The 19,167-nt window shown below is 59.9% G+C and overlaps 1 protein-coding gene across 1 annotated transcript in view; it reads right to left on the bottom strand.

Annotated features, from left to right (window-relative positions):
* GRM4 (glutamate metabotropic receptor 4) overlaps positions 1-19,167 on the bottom strand; it is a 118,195-nt gene that overhangs the window by 18,216 nt on the left and 80,812 nt on the right. The window contains exons 5-8 of the mRNA XM_006144245.1: positions 18,800-18,940; positions 3,166-3,366; positions 2,920-3,056; positions 7-107 (exon numbers count right to left, since the gene is read on the bottom strand). Of these exons, the coding sequence (XP_006144307.1) occupies positions 7-107; positions 2,920-3,056; positions 3,166-3,366; positions 18,800-18,940 (580 nt within the window). The remainder of the gene's footprint in view (positions 1-6; positions 108-2,919; positions 3,057-3,165; positions 3,367-18,799; positions 18,941-19,167) is intronic.

Raw genomic sequence — 19,167 nt, 5'->3', positions numbered from 1 at the left:
CGGGGCATCCCCTTCACGGTCTTCTCCCGCTCGCCCGGCTGGCAGGGCAGGCTGCAGATGGAGCGGGGCAGCTGCTGCCCGCTGCCCGGCCAGTGCATCCGCTCTATCTGGTAACGACAGCACCGGACGGTGGGCCTCAGGATGGGCACCCGGCGCCCCAGACCGTCCCTGGGTGGCGCCCTACAGCCCCTCACCTGAGTCTCCAGTCAGTTGGCTACAAGCCCAGCTGCCTGGACCCCACCAGGGCTTAGCTGGACATAAATGCATCCCCCTGCATAACTGAGACCTACCGGCTTAGAGAATCCCACACCCGCGAGCCTCCTGGAGACACCGAGCCCACAGAGCAGCAGGGACAACCTAGAGTCACATGGAGCAGGGAGGACAGAGCAGACAGGACCCAGGAGTCCGGACTGCCAGCGCCCTGGCCTTGCTGCTCCCGGTGGTCCCCAGGCCAGCAGCAGCCCTGTCGCCCAGCTCGTTGGACATGTAAATATCGGCCTGCCCAGAACCACGGGCTGAGAAGCCACGTCTGCACGCTGCAGTGGGAGCTGGGAGTTGGCTCAGCAGAGAGCAGCAAACAAAGGCTTAATCAGAGGACACTTAATGTGTGCCCGGGGTGCGCATTTCTTTCTCTCTTGCTCTAAATTAGTGCTACTCGCAGTGCGTCTCGGAAGACACAATGGCTACGAGCAAAGGAGCCACGGGAGTGCTGTTGAACGGTACCATATCCTGGAAATTAAGCGAGACGCCCAAGAGCTCCAGGCGCTGGGCAGAGGGAGCCTGAGTGCGCTTGGGAGTGGATTCCAAGCATCTGTTCAGAAAAGCCTGTTCCTAGAAAGCGGCCTGCCTGGCTGCACTGGCACCACGTCTGGGCTGGGCGCCCCACTCACTCCTGGAGAAGGGACAGCCAGTTGGCTGGGGGCCATGGGGAAGGTTTCAGAGCTAAGGAAGTGGGTAGGGTGGGACGGCCGGGGAATCCAAAGATGGCCTGGCAGAGTGGGAAGAAAACCCAAGGAAGAAGTCCCGTGGCTCTGGGCGCGACAGGTGGTAGAGCACCTTAGGAGCCCAAGGGTACAGCAATGGCCCCCACAGCCATTCTGCACAGGCGATGAGACAGGGTCATCTCTGGCCTGAAGGCACAGGGTGATTGTGGGTGCCCCGGAAGGTTCCGTGGGTCCAGTGGAAAGAGCAGTGAATGCAGTCAAGTCCTAGGGTCATGGTTGTGTCGCTGGCTGGCTGTGCACCCTTGAGCAAATGTTTTGACCTCTCTGAGCCTTTGTTTCTCGTCTGATCCAATCAAAGCAGATATGAAGCCATTTTGCCTTTTGTTCCTTAGGGTGACTTCCACTTAGAAGTCGTAATGGAGAGACTTTTTACATTCACAAGGGGGTGAGCTCCTCCACAGCAGGGGCTTTGTGTCTGTCTCCCTGCTGAATCTCCAGCCCCCAGCACAGCTGAGGCCCAGTATATCTCCGTGGAATTTCTGAAACTCTAAGTGCTCAGGCAACAGGCTCCACCTCGCTAGAGGCAAGGGCCACCTCGCTCTCAGACCCTAGAGGCCGGCAGGGGCCAGGCAGGGCGAGGCCTTTCCCTCGGCCCCCACAGCACAGGCCAAATGGTGCCCCTCAAGGAGAGTGCAGGGAAGGTATGATGGCTGAAGTCCAGCCCCACCTTGCGCTCCCCACCCCTCCACCCTCCAGCCTTGCAGGTGAGAGGGGAGCAGGGGATTAGGAAGACACTGTGGACTGGGCCAGGGAGGGCCAGGGAGGTGGCTGGCTGGGCGGAGGGGCGGGGACCTCCAAGGGAGGCACCCACTGCCACCCATACGCCCAGTGCCAGCCGACATTATCCCATGGGGATAATGATAGTGCCAACCTCATGAGCTGCCATCCTCATGGTGAGGCGACATGCTTAGCACAGCAGCTGGTGCACAGCGGGTGCCCAGGAAGTACTTGCTGCTGCTCCTGGTGGCACCATGCCTGCCGCCGCCCCACACCGAGGAAAGCTCCTGGCGGCCCCGTGCCTGCCGCCGCCCCACACCGAGGCACGCTCCTGTGGTCGGCCATCATCCCCCTCCGCCAGGCGCTGCCACCTGCCCCGTCCTGTCTGTCTGCCCCTACCCAGCAGCCCAAGGAGCCCCGTGATGAGATTGCTCTGTCCTGCCACACTGCGTAGCCACTGGGAAGCTGCGCAGACTCCCCAGGGCTGGGTTTCCTGAGACGTTTCCTGACTTAGGTTGTCGTGGCTGAGTGAGCTCATGGGCGGAAAGTGCTCCGGAGAGCTCAAGGGGCTCCTTGCTGGAAGAGATCATTACGAGAGGAGACAGCAGGCCCGCACGGCGCCTCTCCAGGATCCCACCACGAGGACAGCCGGCTGGTTAGGGTCTGGTCTCCAGGTCGCTCTGGTTCATCCAGGCTGTCAGCCTGTGTGCACCCCAAACACAGCTCACCCCTCACTCTTGCAGGCAGACACCAAGCCCACAAGGCCTTTCCTTGGAGAGCAAACCACAGACCCTTTATCTCCAAACACACTGCCCTAGTTCATAGCCAGGAATGCTGAGGGACAGAGAGGGAGTCACCACACCCCTGGGACATCCCCTGAGCTGGGAAAGCATGACTAGAGGACCCAGAACAGCGACGCGGCTCGGAGCTAACTCTCGGGCAGCGCCCTACCCCCAGTCGACTGCGCACCCCTCTGCCTTGAGATTCGACCCTGACCAAGCACCAAACACGGCCACCAAGCCTTCCAGCCTTTCACTCTAGGCTGAATTCACCTCTTCAGGGTTCCAGCCCCGCCCCAGGTTGGGGAGCAGACAGGAAGGCTCCAGGCTGACGGGGAGGTCAGCTGACCGTTCTTCCATCTGGGGGCGGGGACCCAGAGCCTCTGAGGCCTGGGAGGGGGCGATGGGAAGGTGCTCACTCTGGGGGGCAGGTGGTCAGTCCAGGAGCCGATGACCTTGTACTCGGCCGAGCCGTTGCGCAGTTGGTACTGGTAGATGTCGTAGCGTCCGGGCGCGTCCCCGTTCTCGTTGAAGGTCACCGGGTTCCCCGCGATGCCTGTGGGTTGGCATCTTTGTTGAACCCAGAGGCAGGCAGGATTATGAGCTCAGGGCAGAGGCACCTACGGGGAGGAGCGGGATTAACCCCTGGCCCACACGGCGCCCACCTGAGAAGTTGACGTTGCGGATGTACTTGAGCAGCTGGGTGCCGTCCACGGGGTCCATGCGCGGGCAGAGCCCCACGCGGCCAGGACACAGGTCACGGTGCATGGCGTGCAGCGCGTGGCCCATGGCGTACACGGCGTCGATCACAAACTGCACCTTCCCCTCCTGCTCGTAGGCGGAGTCCTGCCCGATGCGCTCGCGGTCTGCAAAGAAACGCCTGGAGTGGATGCCCGCGGGCCCAGGACCCCGGTACAGCACGAGGGCACAGCCTACGCGGGCTCACCCAGCCTCCCGACTCCCACCCAGGGCTTGTGCCCTGGCCCGGGAGACTACTCCGCAGAGGCCCAGGGAGCGAGGGGAGGAGGATGCCTGTGCTCCCAAGACCCAGAACAGCCAGGGCAGGCTTCCTTGTCACCTGTCGCCCTTGGAGGGCAGTGGCCAGATCTCCCTTCGGCCATCCTGCCTGTTGCCCGGGGTAACCATGGGGCAGATGCTCTGGGTAACAGCCAGGGCAGGAGCTCTGCCAATGAGGGAGGGGCGCCCCTAAAGCAGCTCACCCCGGGCCTCCACTCTAGCCAGAGGATGCCGCCCTCACCCCAGGTACAGGTGGGGAAACTGAGGCCCAGAGAGCCAGAGAGCCCGGCCCCTGGATGCCCTACGGTTCCAATCACCCCAGACACGGCCGTCACCACCATCCCCACCCGTGCTCCCACACCTCAGGGGCAACCCCTAGAGCCAAGCCAGTGAACTTCGCAAAATGGGGAGCCCACCAGCAGCTCCCCGAGCCAAGGAGGCTGTGGGGATCTGACCTCCCGTCCTCACCGCCTTCCCTGTGCCCGCTCTCACTGCCATGGGCCCTGTGCCAGCTGCTTGGCTGCCGGAGGCCTCGGTGTCCTGTCGGTAAGCGGAGGCCCCTTACAGAGGGACAGGGCTTTACCAGCCACATCAGAGGGCAGGGCCTCGTCCATACTCTCCCACGCACAGAGCGGTCAGACGGGGCTTCTGTGCTGACAGCGGCCCTGGGCCGGAGCAGGCCAGAGGCCTCGCAGCGGGGTTCCTGGTCCGGACCTCGGGGGAATGGCTGCCGGCTTCCGTGTGCACCGGGCACTGTGCTAAGCCCTGAACCCACCAACTCTGAATTCTCACGGCAATGTGCAAGGTGGGTCATGACCCTCACTGTAGAGACAGAGAAACTGAGGCCCAGGAAAGCGACGTTCTAGGACCACACAGGGCCGTGTCTGGACCCAGGGAACCCAGACCCGAGCCTGTGTACCACACTGTGCCAGACGGGGAGGGGTGTGGGCAGGAGAGTGGCAGGGGAGGGATGAGGAGGAGCGAGCGGACTCTCCACCTGAGAGCAAGGGGCCAGGAGGCTGGCAGGGCCAGGCAGGGAGAGGACGGGCAATCACCCAGCAGGGCAGAGGCATTTCCAGCAGGCAGCAGGGCGAGGGGCTGCACCTGCACGCCCTGGGTCAGGCCCAAGCCTCCATGAGGGGGCTGCGCTGGGCTGGGTCAGCACTAGCTCGGGGTTTCCTGGGGACCCCAGAGGTCGCTGTGTCCCTCCCCCTGCCTTGGCCACCTCAGAGGCAGCCCCAGGCGCAGGGGGGCTCACGGCCTCTCGGCACGGTCTGCTCCACCATCTGCTCCCCTCACCAGGAAGGACCCTTGCCACGCCCACCCCAGGCAGCAGGGGTGACTGGGCTATGACGTCTGCCTGGTCACTGCGTCGATGGCCAGGACCCCAGGCCGTCCTCAGCCTCGCCCAGCGTAGACACTCACAGAGGCTGAGCGAGGGAGAGACCGCGGATGGCAAGCTAGGGCGGGGGCCGTGGGGTCGCCTGCTCCCAGTGTCATTTGGCAGATGAGAAAACTGAGGCCTAGGGAGGAAAGGCCCAGTCACACAGCCAGTGGACAAGGGGGGCACTCCCAGCACCCCTCCGCTCCCCCAGCACTGGCCCAGGCCTGCCGGAGGGACGCAGCCAGCTCTGGCGCCAGGCGACACGGTTTCTAGACCAAGGCACAAGGAGCCGGCCAGGATCGGAAAGGCCAGTGCCCCACCTCCGCCAGGCTGTCTTCCCGGCCAGGGCAATAGGCCACGAGGTCCCAGAGCCTGGAGAGAAATGGGGAGGGTGATCCCGTCCCTGCAGGGTGATGGCGGGCACTGGGGCTGGGTCTAGCCTTAGCCACCAGGCTCTGCCCTCTCCAGGCAGAAGGACCACAAAACACCACTCGACTCCCCACAGCAACCCTCACACCCTCGGCTCACATGGACAAGACTAAATTATTTCTTTCTTTTTTTTGGGGGGGGGAGAGGTTTTTGCCATAGGGCGCATGCACTCGCTAGACAGACAGAGAGAGACAGAGAGACAGAAAGCAAGAAATCACCCCCCAGGGGGGATGGCCACGCCACAATCCCTTCTCCTCCATTCTCCTCTAGGGATCTTGGGCACGCACGCACAAGCGCCCAGCATGAGTTTAAGCCACCAGGTCTGGGACTCGAACAGCAGTCGACTATATGGGAGTCCAGCGACATAGCCATTACGCTAACTGCTGGTCCTGAAACTAAATTATTAACCAGGCGTGGAGCGAGCGGTGTGGCCACGGCAGAGAGGAGGCGACTCTCTCCCAAGGCCAAGGACACACCACCGTGGACACCGCCCACTAAGCTGGCCTTGGCCCGCTCTCCCTGGCTCCCCAGGTCCTCCCCAGAGGGCCCTTGGAGTCAGGACCCAGTGCTCTCACCACCGCCACTGTGACAACCCGCAGGCGTGTCCACACCAGGGAGACCCGCCTCCACCGGGGTGGCTCCTGCGGGAAGGCTGTGGGGTCCTGTGGGCACCCGTGGGGCAGTGCCCCTCCACGCCGTCCCCCCTGATTACGACTGCCAGCATGGCCATCCAGAGACCACCCAGCACTCCTCCCTGGCTCTGCCTCAAGTCCAGCCCCAGTTACAGATGAAGAAACTGGGGTGCAGCGAGGGCACCTGGGACGGGAGCGCCAGGCTGTGGGTGTGCCCTCTACACACGTACACACATGCACACACACACACCTCACATCCCAGCCTCAGGCCGCGTGGGCCCATCCCTGGAAGGGGATGGCAGGGCCAAGGCGTGCTCCCATGGCCGGGGCGGGTGGAGGGGGCGGGAGTCACAGCACAAGCAGAACGAGGCAGACCGCCCTGTCCCACGTGGGTGTCCGAGCTGTGCCCACGGCGGTGCCTGTGGCTCTCCGCACACCAGTCCTGCCTCCTCAGCAAATGGCCCTACCACCAGCGCACGCCCGGCAGCTCATCCTCCCCACAGCGCTGGGACACACTGGCCTGGCCCGTCTCCCAGGGCAGGTGGCAGGTGTACAGGTGATTAGGTGTGCCCAAGTCTCGCAGGAATCCTGGCACCGAGCAGATGTTCATGCCTACAGATGGAGTTAGCCGGGAAGCAGCAGAGGGGGTTTGAACCCAAATCTCTCAACTCCAAGAGCTCCCTACCACCTTGAGCGCCCTCTCCCCTGCCTCCCCCGACCTGCCTCCTTCCCTTCTCTCCCCTGGGCTCTACTCCTGCCTGCAGGTCTAAAGGAGGTGGGCGGCAGTGGAGGGGTGGCGCTCAGAATATCCCTCGTGGGAGGCCAGCAGGTGGCGTAGTGGTTAAAGGCACTGGACTCCCACATGGCCAACCACGGTTTGAGTCCTGAACCTAGTGGCTTTCTCTCTCACTTTCCCACCTCACCCCACCCCTCCTTGGTCAAATTAAAAAAAAAAAAAGTAAATAAATGTCGTTAAATAAAATAATTCTTAAAAAAAAATAAAAAAAGAACATCCCCTCATGTGTGGCAGAGACCCCGGGGCCCAGGCCCAGGAAGGGGACCGCGGTTCTGGGAGGAAGGGAGACGGGCATGTCTGAGAACTGCTGGGAGAGAGGAATTCCAGACACATGGCTGCGGTGACAGCAGCAAGTCTGAAGATGTCCTAATTGTGTCCCGGGGCACAGTGAGGCAGAGAGGCGTTTGGCTCTGCCACGGGTGACAGCCAGCACAGGAACCATCCGGAGGATTTTCTCGTCAAACCCCTGCAGCCATGGTTACTACAGCGACTGCGCCTTTGTCTGCAGGTTGTAAATTGTAATTGAAATGAGTTTTCAAGGTTGAAATCATCAGAGTCCTCCTTGTCTCCCCCCACCCCACCCAGCCACACAATTCACGAGTCCTAACACGCACGCACACGCACGCACACATGACACATGAGCTGCATAGACACTCAGACTTTCACATCGACGCACGCACAGTAGCAAACGCACTACCCACGGCTCCAACACAGGTAACACAGGCCCAGACACGGGTGTGCGTATAAACGCATGCGATATAGATTCAGCTATGAATTCAGCACACGCCACGTGGTCACCCTTAGCCGAGGAGCCCCAGCAGGTCCCGACAAGGACCTGAATGCTAGTGTCTCACTTGGGAGGTGACACCAGGAAGCATTTGCAGGGGTAGGGGGTGAGCTGGGGACCTCCAGGATGGTGGGCAGAGTACGCCTCGGGTTGTCCCGTCTGAGGGAGCACTACGCCGCTCCCAGCCACGAGCCCCGCCGGCACACACAGGGGTGTCGAGAGCTGAGGGAGTGGGCGGGGCACCGACTGCGACTGCGTAAACACGTACACAGTCACGCCTGCCGTCAGAGCTACATAAATCTACCCAGCCCACGCGTGTGCACACATGTAGGCCTGCTTCTACACACAAAGGTACACACACGCCAGTTTTCATCTCTGCTGCAAACTCCCAGGGAGGGGGACAGGAGGGTGGCAGGGCCCCTCTGGAGAGCTGCCTGGGGTCGTAGAGGGAAAAAACCCATCCGGCCCCGCCTCCTGGCCCCGCCAGGCCCAGGCCACGTAATGGACACCCCTGGCGCCTCAGTCTCCTCCGATGTGAACTCGGGACCCTAATTCATGCCGTGAGGGGCGCTGGGAGGACTGAAGGAGACGCAGAAGTGAAGCCCCTACACCCCGCCTTGCACACAGGCATCGTCTCTCGGCCTCAGCCTCCTCTCCTCCCAGATGGTGTCTGCCGGATGGTGCCCCGAGCCCTGAGACATCCCGTCTGCGACCTGGCACGTGCTGGCTCTAGTGCACAGTGGCCCCGCCCTCCCCCGGCATGAGATGGGCGAGGGGTGCCCACCGCACACAGACGGGACTCCGGGTCAGCTCGGCTGGCGGGAGGCACAGGGGGGGGCACAAACGCGGCCCCCGGGCCCTCCCACCCGCCTGCCACCCCACCTGGCGTGGGGCCATTCTCCCGTCACCTCCCTGGGACAGCCCTTGTGCCCAGAGGGACACTTGCTCTTCAGCCCCCACTGGACCCTCCCTGACTCTCCAGCCTCATCCAGCCACCTGCTGTCCAGTCTGTGGCTTCTCTCCTGCCCCCTTGGCTCCGCGCCACCCCCGCTCTGTCCCGACGACACCACACCCAGGTGTCCTGGGGGACGAGAGGCTGGGGTGGCTGGGGTCACCATCTCAGGTGGGGAGACCAAGGCTCAGGGAGGGAAAGGCACCCCGGGGCTGGGCTCTCCACTCTCCTTTCTCCAGTGCTAAGGCTTCTGTGTGGCCCAGCCCAGGACCCCTCTCTGTGGCCAGCCACAGGCCCCTTAAAGGAGTTGACTCCTGCAGTCCCCCAAGAACATGACCCCATGCGCAACACAGCATGAGAAGCTGCAGTCCCGGCTACCCGGTGCCGTCTAACTGCCAGAGACCACGCAGAGAAGAAGCTGCAGCTTTGCAGTGAGGAGGGGTCACAACTGGATGGCCCCCAACCGAACACGCAACCTTAGGATCCTTACGGATGGGGCCAGCAGGCGACCTGGTGGGTAAGACGCTGGACCCCCACGTGGCTGACTGTGGTTCAAGTCTTGAGTCCAGTGGCTTAACAATCACACCAGGGGGGCCGGCAGGCAGCATGGTCGTCAAAGGTGTTGAATTCCCACATGGCTGACCGCGGTTCACGTCCCAGACCTGGTGGCTTGCTTTCTCGCTTTCCCATTCTCTCTCTCTCTTTCTGTCCCTGTACGGTCAAAGTAAAAAAAAATAATAATAATAATAGCAAATCGAGATAAATAAATAAACCATTCTTTTAAAAAAAGAAATCACACCAGGAGGGAACCAGCAGTTAGCGTAATGGCTATGTCGCTGGACTCCCATGTAGTCAACTGTGGTTCGTGTCCCGGACCCAGTGACTTAAACTCACGCCGGGCACGTGTGCGTGCATGCCCAAGATCCCAAGAGGAGAATGGAGGAGAAGGGATTGCGGCGTGGCCATCCCCCTTAGGGGGTGATTTCTCGCTTTCTGTCTCTATGTCTCTCTCTGTCTGTCTGTCTGGTGAGCGCACGCGCCCTATAGCGAAAATCTCTCCAAAAAAAAAAATCACACCAGGAGCACGTGAGTGCATGCCCAAAATCTGAGGAGGTAGAACTGCCATGTGGCCATCCTCCCTAGGGGGTGGGAGGGTTCCCGCTTTCCCCCTCTCTGTCTCTCTCCAGCAAGTACACACACCCTCTGGCGAACGAAAAAAAAAAAAAAAAAAAACTTAAAAATAAGAAGAATCCTCATGGAGGGCCAGCCAGTAGCCTGGTGATTAAGGTGGCTGGATCCACATGGCCGACTATACAGTTCAAGCCTCAGACCCAGAGGCCTGAAAAACATGCCGGGTACATGTGCATGTGTGCCCAGGATCCCCGAAAAAAGATGGAGGAGAAGAGTTTGTGGTGTCATGGAGGGGGTCGGGGTAGGGCTTTCTCACTTAAAAAAAAAAAAAAAGAAAAAACTCTTGAGAACCTGATCTTAAGAGCTTGCCTCCAGACAGCCACAACAAACGTCAGGGTCCAAAGGGACCAGGTGGAAGCCCCCGCCGAGCAGCCCTCTGCTGGGCCTGGCGAGTCTCTTAGCATCTCTGGGCCCCAGTCCCCGTGTCTGTGAAATCACCAGGAGTGACCCTGGGTGTGCCAGGGGCCTGCACTGCTCAGTGGGCAGCGGCCGGCTCTCGGCCCCTCCCCGGTTCAGGGCCAGCACCTTGGCCCAGAAGCCTGGGCTCCACCCTCTCAGCCAGGGGAGGATGGAGCTGGGAGAGGAGACGCTCTGGGCCAGAGTCACAGTCAGGTAGGGCGGGAGCTGCCCTGCCGTGCTGACAGCCCCCTCTCCCACAGGTGCTGCTCCCCTTCAGCAGATATTTCCTGTGGATAGAGAAATGGCTGGGAGGCACCAGCAGTTAGCGTAAGGGCTATGTTGCTGGACTCCCATGTAGTCAACCACGGTTCGAGTCCCAGACCCGGTGACTTAAACTCAAACCAGGCGCATGTGCGTGCGTGCCCAAGATCCTGAGAGGAGAATGGAGGAGAAGGGATTGCGACATGGCCATCCCCCCTGGGGGGTGATTTCTCGCTTTGTTTCTCTGTCTCTGTCTGTCTGGCAAGTGTATATGTTCTACAGCAAAAACCTCTCAAAAAAAAAAAAAAAGGAAAAGAAAAGAAAGGGCTATAGAGATGGGACCAGCAGATGGTATAATGGTTACATCACTGGACTCCCATGTAGTTGACCGCAGTTCAAGTCCCAGACCAGCGGCTTAAAACTCACACCAGGCGCCATGTACATGCATGCCCAAAATCCTGAGAAGAAAACGGAGAAGGGACTGTGGCATGGCTAGCCCCCCAAGAGGTGACTTCTCACTTTGTCCCTGTCTCTCTGGCAAGCACACATACTCTGTAGCAAAACTCTCTCTAGAAAAAATAAATAATTAAAAAATTAAAATTAAAAAAAGAAGAAGTGGCTGTGGAGGCCAGTAATGCCCCCGGACTCACACGGGCTGGTCCTGGGTTTGTGACACAGGGTCTCCGTGAGCACGCCGGGTGGACACGTGCCCAGGGTCCCCCCTGCTGAGGCTGCTTCCCTCTCCACAGAAGCACTGCATTAGTAATCCGAAAAAGACGGTAAGAAACACGCTGCGATTTCTCCCCGTGAACGCTCCACGCCGACTTCTCCCCGCGAGCACCCGTCTCTGTGCCTGGTGACAGAGCCACTGTGCAGACGCCTTCCCTCGCCGGCCCCGGTTTCCCTCCCCCAGCGCCCCCGACCAACTTCAGTCCAGGGTTGGCATCCACCTCTCCACGGAACTGCTCTGTTGGGGGTCACCAGTGAGTCCAGTGGCCCATCCCGTCTTCATCTCACTTGGCCCCAACAGCATGTGGCAGTCCCGGTCACCCTCCCTCCCTGTTCCTTCACTCAGGGACCCCAAACTGGGCTCTCCGCCCCCCTGGCTGCTCCCAGGGCCTGTCCCCACACTCAGCGGCCAGGGCTTCTCTAATGGAACCCACTCCCGGATGCCCCTGCCCTAGCCATACGCTGACACCTCCCCGAGTTCCAAGACCAGCCAGCTGTCCTGTCTCTCCTCTCCAGCTCTCACCCACAAAGGCCGGTGGACACCCGACAGGCTCCCAAACCACACGCCCCCGTTCTTCCCAGCCGCCTCCTCCCACCCCATCTCAGCGCTGGCGACCCCCTCCATCTCCTCATTCCCGCCCGGAGCCTGAGAGCCATTCTGCCTTCTGTCATCTGTCCCTGCCTTAAATCCCTCAGCAAGCCCTGCAGCCACACTGCCAAACTTCCGAAGGGTCCACGCCTCCTCACCGCCTCCCGGTCACCGCCCTGCTCCAGGTCCACCACCTCCCACCTGGGTGGCAGCGCCAGCCTCCTCAGCGGGCTCCCACTCGGCTCTCGGCCCTGGGCTCCTCTCCTGCAGCAGGCAGAGTGAGGCTGTTGAACATTAACTGATCACACCAATCCTCATGTTTTATTATTATCATTTTATTTTATTCATTATTATTATTTTTTAATTTGACCAGAGATAGAGAGAGAGACAAGGAATGTGGGAAACCAAGCCACCAGGTCCGGGACTCGAACCGCAGTTTGCTGTGTGGGAGTCCAGTACTTTAACCATCACGCCACCTGCCAGCCCCAATCCTCTTCAAACCCTTCACCGGCCTTGCCTTATTCTGAATAAAGGCCTTGGTCCTGTCACACCGCCCACAAGGCCCGCGCGAGTGGCGCCATCACACCCCTCACACCTGCCCCCGCCTCTCCCGGCCCCATTTTCTCCTGTGAATTCAGCCACACAGGCCTCGGTCCCCCAGACGGAGGCAGGTGCGGCCTCAGGGCCTTTGCACAGGCGGTGTTCCCCAGCTGGCACGCCCTTTCCTAGAGCTCACGTGGCTCACTCTCCCACTGCCTTCAGGTCTTTGCTCAAGCGTGACCTCAGTGAGACTCTCGGCTTCAAAGCAGCCCCCAGCCCTCCCAGGTGCCCTGCAAGAGGTCTGGCCCCTTCTCCAGACACACTCAGGCCTTTTCTGAAGCCAGCCCGGCCCTGACCGCCCTTGCAGGGACTCCCCAGGGCAGGCCTGGCCCCTTGCAGAGCCCCGCACAGACCAGGGCACACAGTCAGCCTGCAGTCAACACTGGTGGGCTTCTTGCTTGAACGAGAGAACCAGCACAGAGGGGAAGGGCCCAGGAACCGTGTGGCCACCACGCAGCCGGCCAATGCTCTGAGCAGCCTTCCCTTCCCCTGGAGGGAAGCCTCCTGAGCTCCCTCGGGGGCGCGGAGGTGGGAAGATCTTTGGAAGGCAGGCTGGAGGAACCAGGAGGGGCCTCAGACTGGACCATCAGCTGGCCTGAGGCGGGACACCTCTGGCCCAGACAGCGAGGTTCAAACCCCAGCTCTACTACCTGCAGCCCGTGTGGCCCGGGGCAAGTCCTCACCCTCCGTGCCTCGATTTCCTCATCTATAAACGGGTTGCTATAAAGATTCAGTCAAAACGTGACAAGAGAGCTTGAGCGTGAGAAGCAGCTACTTAACACTGGCTGTTATTATCGGAGTTATTGCTGTTGCTGCTATTAGCGCAGGCCAGGTGATTGGCATCTCCTTGCATGTCCCCAGCCACCGTGCGACCGCCTCCCTCCCGCAGCTCCTGGCCCCTGGGAGCAGCAGGCAGTAAATTCCCTGTATCTCCTCATAAACCGGGCCTTCCTCCGCTCAGCCATCACCTGGCTGGCAGTGCTGTCAAAAAGACGGATGCCACACCTGCCTTGTTTACGACTTTAATTCCCAAACCTTGCTCCGCCGGCTGCAGGGAGGGGCTGGGAGAGGTGGGGAGAGGCGGCGCTGCCCTCCCCGGGGCTGGCAGCTGCGGACACGCCCCTCCCCCGCTGGGGAGAGGCGGCGCTGCCCTCCCCGGGGCTGACAGCTGCGGAGACCCCCCTCCCCCGCAGACCTGATCTGGCAGGAGGCGTGGCATCTACGGTCATCTGCAGGTGTTTCCTGCAGCCTGGCTCCCACACCTCTCTGTGGGAGGAGGCGAGGTCACCTGCCCAAGGTCTCACGGCTAGGAAGTGGCAGCACCAGGCTCCACACCCAGGTCTGCAGAATTCTTTCTTTCTTTTTTTTTTTATTCTTTTTTTTTCTTTTTTCTTTCCTTTTTTTTTTTTTTTTTGAGAGGTTTTTGCTATAGAGTACATGCGCTCGCCAGACAGACAGAGACAGAGAGGCAGAAAGTGAGAAATCACCCCCCGGGGGGGATGGTCATGCCGCAATCCCTTCTCCTCCATTCTCCTCTTGGGATCTTGGGCACGCACACACACATGCCCGGTGTGAGTTTTAAGCCACCGGGTCTGGGATGCGAACCGTGGTCGACTACGTGGGAGTCCAGCGACATAGCCATTACGCTAATTGCTGGTCCCTCTTTTTTCTTTTTAGAAGTTTTTGCCTCAGGGTGTGTGCACTCACGGGGAGGGGAAGAGAGACAGAGACAGTGAGAGGGAAAGTGAGAACCCCCCAGGGGGATAGCCATGCTGCAATCCCTTCTTTTCCATTCTCCTCCTGGGATCTTGGGCACTCATGCACAAATGCCTGGCGTGAGCTTCAAGCCACCGGGTCCAAGACTCGAACCACGTTAGGCTACGTGGGAGTCCAACCACGTAACCACTACACCATCTACTGGCCCCGAGGCCTGCAGAATTCTGTGTGACGGGGGTCTTTGAAAAGTTCAAGAAGGGGCCAGCCACTGGTGTAGGTTAAGACAGCTGGATCCCACATGGTCAACAGTACAGTTCAAACCCCAAACCCGGCAGCTTGAAAAACATGCCAAATACATGGGCATGTATGTCCATAATCCTCAGAGGAGAATGAGGAGGGACTTGGCATGACCAAGCCCCTGGGAGGGGGCATGATTCTTGCTTTCCTCCGTCTCTCTCTGGCGAGCCCATGTGCTCTATAGCAAAAAAAATAAAATGAAATAAAGTTCATGGAGAAAGCATATTATGAAAAAGCTATGCCTGGATTTCAAATATTTTTGCACCAGAATAAACTCAGATGTTAATTCCATTTTTCCGCAGTCTTTTTGAAGTCCCCCTGGTTGAGAAAGAATAATTCCCCCTCCACCCTCCCCTCCCCACTGCAATCTCCCCCGGCCAGCACCCGCCAGGCTGTCTCTGCCCACAGGAGCCCCGTTGCCCAGCCATGCAGCAGCGAGGTGCTGAGAGGTGACCCCATGGCACTCCACTCCAGAGGCGTGACCAAGGGTCCCCTCTGTTCACAGTGGCAACCCGCCTGCGATCCCTTCAGCACTGCCGTCTCTCTTCCCAAATGGACAGTTTGCTCTCAGTTTGTCCGGGGTAACCCCCCAAGACAGCCTTGAAGGATGGCGTCCATCTGCCCACGTGTGAGACCTCAGGGCGAAGAGCATGTGCCCCGCTCTCTCGAAAGGTCACGGTCCACCCGTTGACGGGGGTGGGGGTGGGTCTGGCAAAGCAAAGGACAAGCGAAGACAGGACTGGCACGAGCGAAGACAAGACTGGCACGTGTGCAGAGACCTGGGGCAGCAGCAGGCGGGACCCTGGGTCAGGACAGGAGAGGCGACGGTGGGGTCCCGGAGGAGGTGAGTGGGAAGCCAGGCTGGGGGTGCAGGTGGAAAACGGGCGTTGTCACAGAGGGCAGAGCACCCTGGCCGGGCTGAGGGGAGACGGGGACCCGAGGGGAGGCAGATGAGGCAGAGGGAGGGCACAGCGTGGAAGAGAGGGCGGGAGAGGGTCCAGGCGGCCTGAGTGTGAGCCCAGCTCCCCAACCCTCTAGGACTGTGTCCCGTTTCGTGGTGTGGTGGTTAAGGTGCTGGACTCCCACATGGCCAACCACGGTTTGTGTTCCGGACCTGGTGGCTTGCCTTCTCACTTTCCCTCTCTCTCTCTGCTCAAATTAAAAATTAATAAATAAATAAAAATAATAATAATATATAAAATTAAATCAGTAATTCTTTTTGGGGGGATAAAAACTCCTGATGCTCGGCTGGCACCCTGTACAAATCAGACAGATGTCTGGGGGTGGGAGTCTGGCACCCGGCTGTTTTCTTTTTCAGGTTTTTGCTATAGGGTGTGTGCGCTCCGAAGAGAGACAGTGAGAGGGAAAGTGAGAAGGCATACCTCAGGGGGATGACCATGCCACAATCCCTTTTCCTCCATTCTCCTCTTGGGATTTTGGGCACACACACACAGGTGCCTGGCAATAGCTTTCAAGCTGCCAGGTCCAGGACTCAAACCATGGTCAGCCACGTGGGAGTCTAGCACCTTAGCCACCATGCCACCTGCTGGCCCCATGTTTTTATAAGAGCCACACGTGACTGAATGTGAACAGAGCTTGGGAACCACTGCTCCAGCCCTAAGCTCACTTTAGAAACTCTAGGGGAGGGGTTGGCAGGTGGTCTGGTGGTTAAGGTGTTGGACTCCCACGTGACGAACCAGAGTTCAAGTCCCAGAGTTCAAGTCCCAGACCCAGTGGCTTACTTTCACACTTTCTCTCTCCCTCTGGTCAAATTTAAAAATAATAATAATAATAAATAAAATTAGATAAAATAAAATAAGTCTAAAAAAAAAAAAAGAACACCAGGGGCGCTTTAAGAACCTGTACAGCCCCCGGGTCCCACCTCTGAATTGACTTAGTTGCTGTGGGGGTGGGGTCCTGCGTGGGTCTAAAAGCCACTAGGTGCCGCGAACACACAGCCTGGCTTGGGAACCACCACCTCGGGGTTGACACAGTGCCTCCCTTAGTGCACCCTGGCTTCCCGGCAACTCGCTCTGGGCGGGCTCACCAAGTCCACTTCTCAGACGAGGAGGCGAAGGCCCAGCACGGTCACGGTTGCTGCTCACCCCTGAGGCCTGCTCTAGGCCTGTGACCCCGCGTCAGGACCAACACCTCCCTCACTGCCGAGAGGCCCCGCCCTGGTCCGAGGACCCGAGTCTGGGCAGGGCCCACAGAGGCTGACCCAGGCCCTCCCCCTGGGCCTCCCTCCGGGCCCTCCCAGACAGAGAGGTGATTCCAGAAAGCTCCTCGCCCACAAGAGGGGGCCAGGAGGCCCCCATCTTGCCCTCACTTCTGGTCTCCCCTGTCCCACCCCATCCCGAGCTAGGTCTAGTGACCCACATCAGGGTGCCCAGACATCTTCACCCCCCGCGGGCGCGTCTGAGAATCAGGGGGTGCTCTCATGACTACACCAGGAGGAGCGGAAGGACCCCAGGAGGCAGGGCCTGCACTGTGATGACTGCAGTCCGGCCTGGGCCGAGGGGCCTGGCCCCTGAATGCCGTAACCTCACCTACACCACGAGGAGCATAAGAATTCCAGGGCCAGCAGGTGGTGTGAAGGCTAAGGTGTCAGACTCCCACGCTGCTGGTCACAGTTCGAGTCCTGGATCTGGCAGCAAGATAATCACGCCAGGTGCACGTGCATGTGCCCAAAATCCCGGGAGGAGAATGGAGAAGGGACTGCAGCATGGGAACCCCTCTGGGGGAGGGGGATTTCTCACTTCCCTCTCACTCTCTCTGTCTCTCTCCAGCAAGTGCACAGACTCTATGGCAAAAACCTGAAAAAATAAAAAAGCAATTCCTAGAGTCGTGAGAATGCAGGGGGATGCTCCGTGGGCTGGCTGCATGGCATGGCCGTTACGGCAGCCATGCAGTCCGAGTCCTGGACTTGGTGGCTTGAGAAACGCCCAGGCACGGGTTCACATGTCCAAGATCCCGAAGGAAGGAGTTGGAGAAGAGACCGCGGTGTGACCATTCCCCGCGAGGACGCTTTTCCCTCTCCCTCTCCGTCTCTCTGGAGAACACACACCATCTCTGGTAAACCGCGGGAAGAATGACGCAGTGTCTTACAGCGTCTGGAACACAGTAGGTGTGTAGTAACTGTGGTGTTTGCGGTTATCAGCCCACCCGGGAACGCGTGAGCCCCCACGTAAGACACACACCCCCTCCTCTCTCGGGCACACTGGCTCCGGGCCATACGCCGTCACACAGTTGTGTGTACACACACACTGCCACCTGGACACACTGCAGATCAGGCAGGGCCGCTTGGCTTGGCGCTCACCTGCGGGGGTGGGGGAGTGGCTGAGTCCTTGCGGACTCTGGCCACCAGAGGGCAGCATGGCCCCCGCCCGCCCACCTAAGTGCACCGGCTTCTGGGAGGGCCTTGGTGGACCCCCGTTAACGATTCCATGCAGCACTCCCCGACCCACCCAGCACTTTGTCCCAGTTGTACTGATCTAGTCGGGGAGAATGTGTGAGGAAACTCACCACCCTCAGTTAGGTGCCACCCGGGCTGACAGTGGCACCACGAGCCCCCTCGGGTCACGGAGGCCAGGTCTCGCTGAGAGCTACGGGGTCCAGAGCACAGGAGCACCCATGACTGAGGGATCTACAGTGGCCACCCCAGCATGGCTCCCCTGAGGGCTGCGGGCCTGGGGCGGGCCTGGGGCTGCCCCCGTGCCACCCTGCTGTGCAGCCGTCCTCTGCCTGTGGAACTCGGTCCCTTTACTTACCTCCTCGGACCCTCCACTTTCCCCTCTGTGAAATGGGGGAGCACCGCCCCGGGGTGGCTCATTTCTCTCCTTTTCAGGGCGCAAACGGCACCTTTGCAGGGAGCCTTCCCTGCTCGCTCTAAAGCTGCGATTGTTCTTCCCCTCACCAACTCCCGGTTCTTTCTTATCTGTTGTTTCCACTGCACATTTCCCTTCTGACATCTTCTATAATTTACTTATCTTGTTTATCGTCTGCCTCCCATTAGAATAAAAACTCGCAACCACTTTTGACTCGCTCCGTCACTGATACATCCATCATGCTTAGAACAGGCCCAGGGACGTCCTGAGAGCCACACTGGCCTGTGCTGAGTCTGGGGGAACCCCAAGGGGTTAGATGAGGTTACCCTAAAGCCCCAGACTGCTGTGTGGCAGGCCTGGCCATGGAGCAGGGGGGGTTCAGTTCAGTTCTGCAGGTTCACCCAGGGACATCCAGATAAACCCCATGGCAGTCAGAGGCCAGACAAGGCCACTGTGGAGACCCAAGGACCCAGGGAGGGCACAAAGTCCTAACCCCTCACTCCCAAGGCCACTCTGTCGCATCCTAAACCTGCTGTGGCCTCTTCCCATTCAGGCCCTTCCCCTAGGCCTCGTAGCCCCTCCCCCAAGCTTCCGAAACCCGCCCACAGGCCTCCTGGCTCCGCCCCCAGCGCGGGCTCACCTCCACGCCTGCCACCCCAGGCCCCGCCCCTCGGCGCGCCCGCGCGTGCTCACTGGTGCACTTCTTGACGTGGCTGCCCTTCTTGAGCGCGTGGCGACTCAGCTTGCAGTGGAAGTTGTCCTCCCAGAACTCGGCAAACCAGATGTTGCGCCGGTTGTTGTCCAGCGTGCGGCTGGAGAAGTAGCGGTCGAAGCCTGGGGGGCGGAAACCAGGACCTCAGGGCCGCCCCCCCAACTCCCTACCTGCCCCTTCCTGCTTCCCTCCGCTTAGAGACGGCTCAGGTGGTGGAGGGAAGAGCAGGCACATCCATTGATGTGGGGTCCAGGTGGAAAAAACGAAATGTGTTCATTTAAAATGGAAAGAGCTGCGCTGTGTCCCGGTGTGTGTGTGTGTGTGTGTGTGTGTGTGTGTGTACGCGCAA

Source organism: Tupaia chinensis, unplaced genomic scaffold, assembly GCF_000334495.1.
Source record: "Tupaia chinensis unplaced genomic scaffold, TupChi_1.0 Scaffold000116_1, whole genome shotgun sequence".
In the NCBI taxonomy this organism is placed as follows: Eukaryota; Metazoa; Chordata; class Mammalia; order Scandentia; family Tupaiidae; genus Tupaia; species Tupaia belangeri.
The sequence above is the reverse complement of the archived record's forward strand: the minus strand, read 5'-3'. Positions and strand labels throughout refer to the sequence as shown.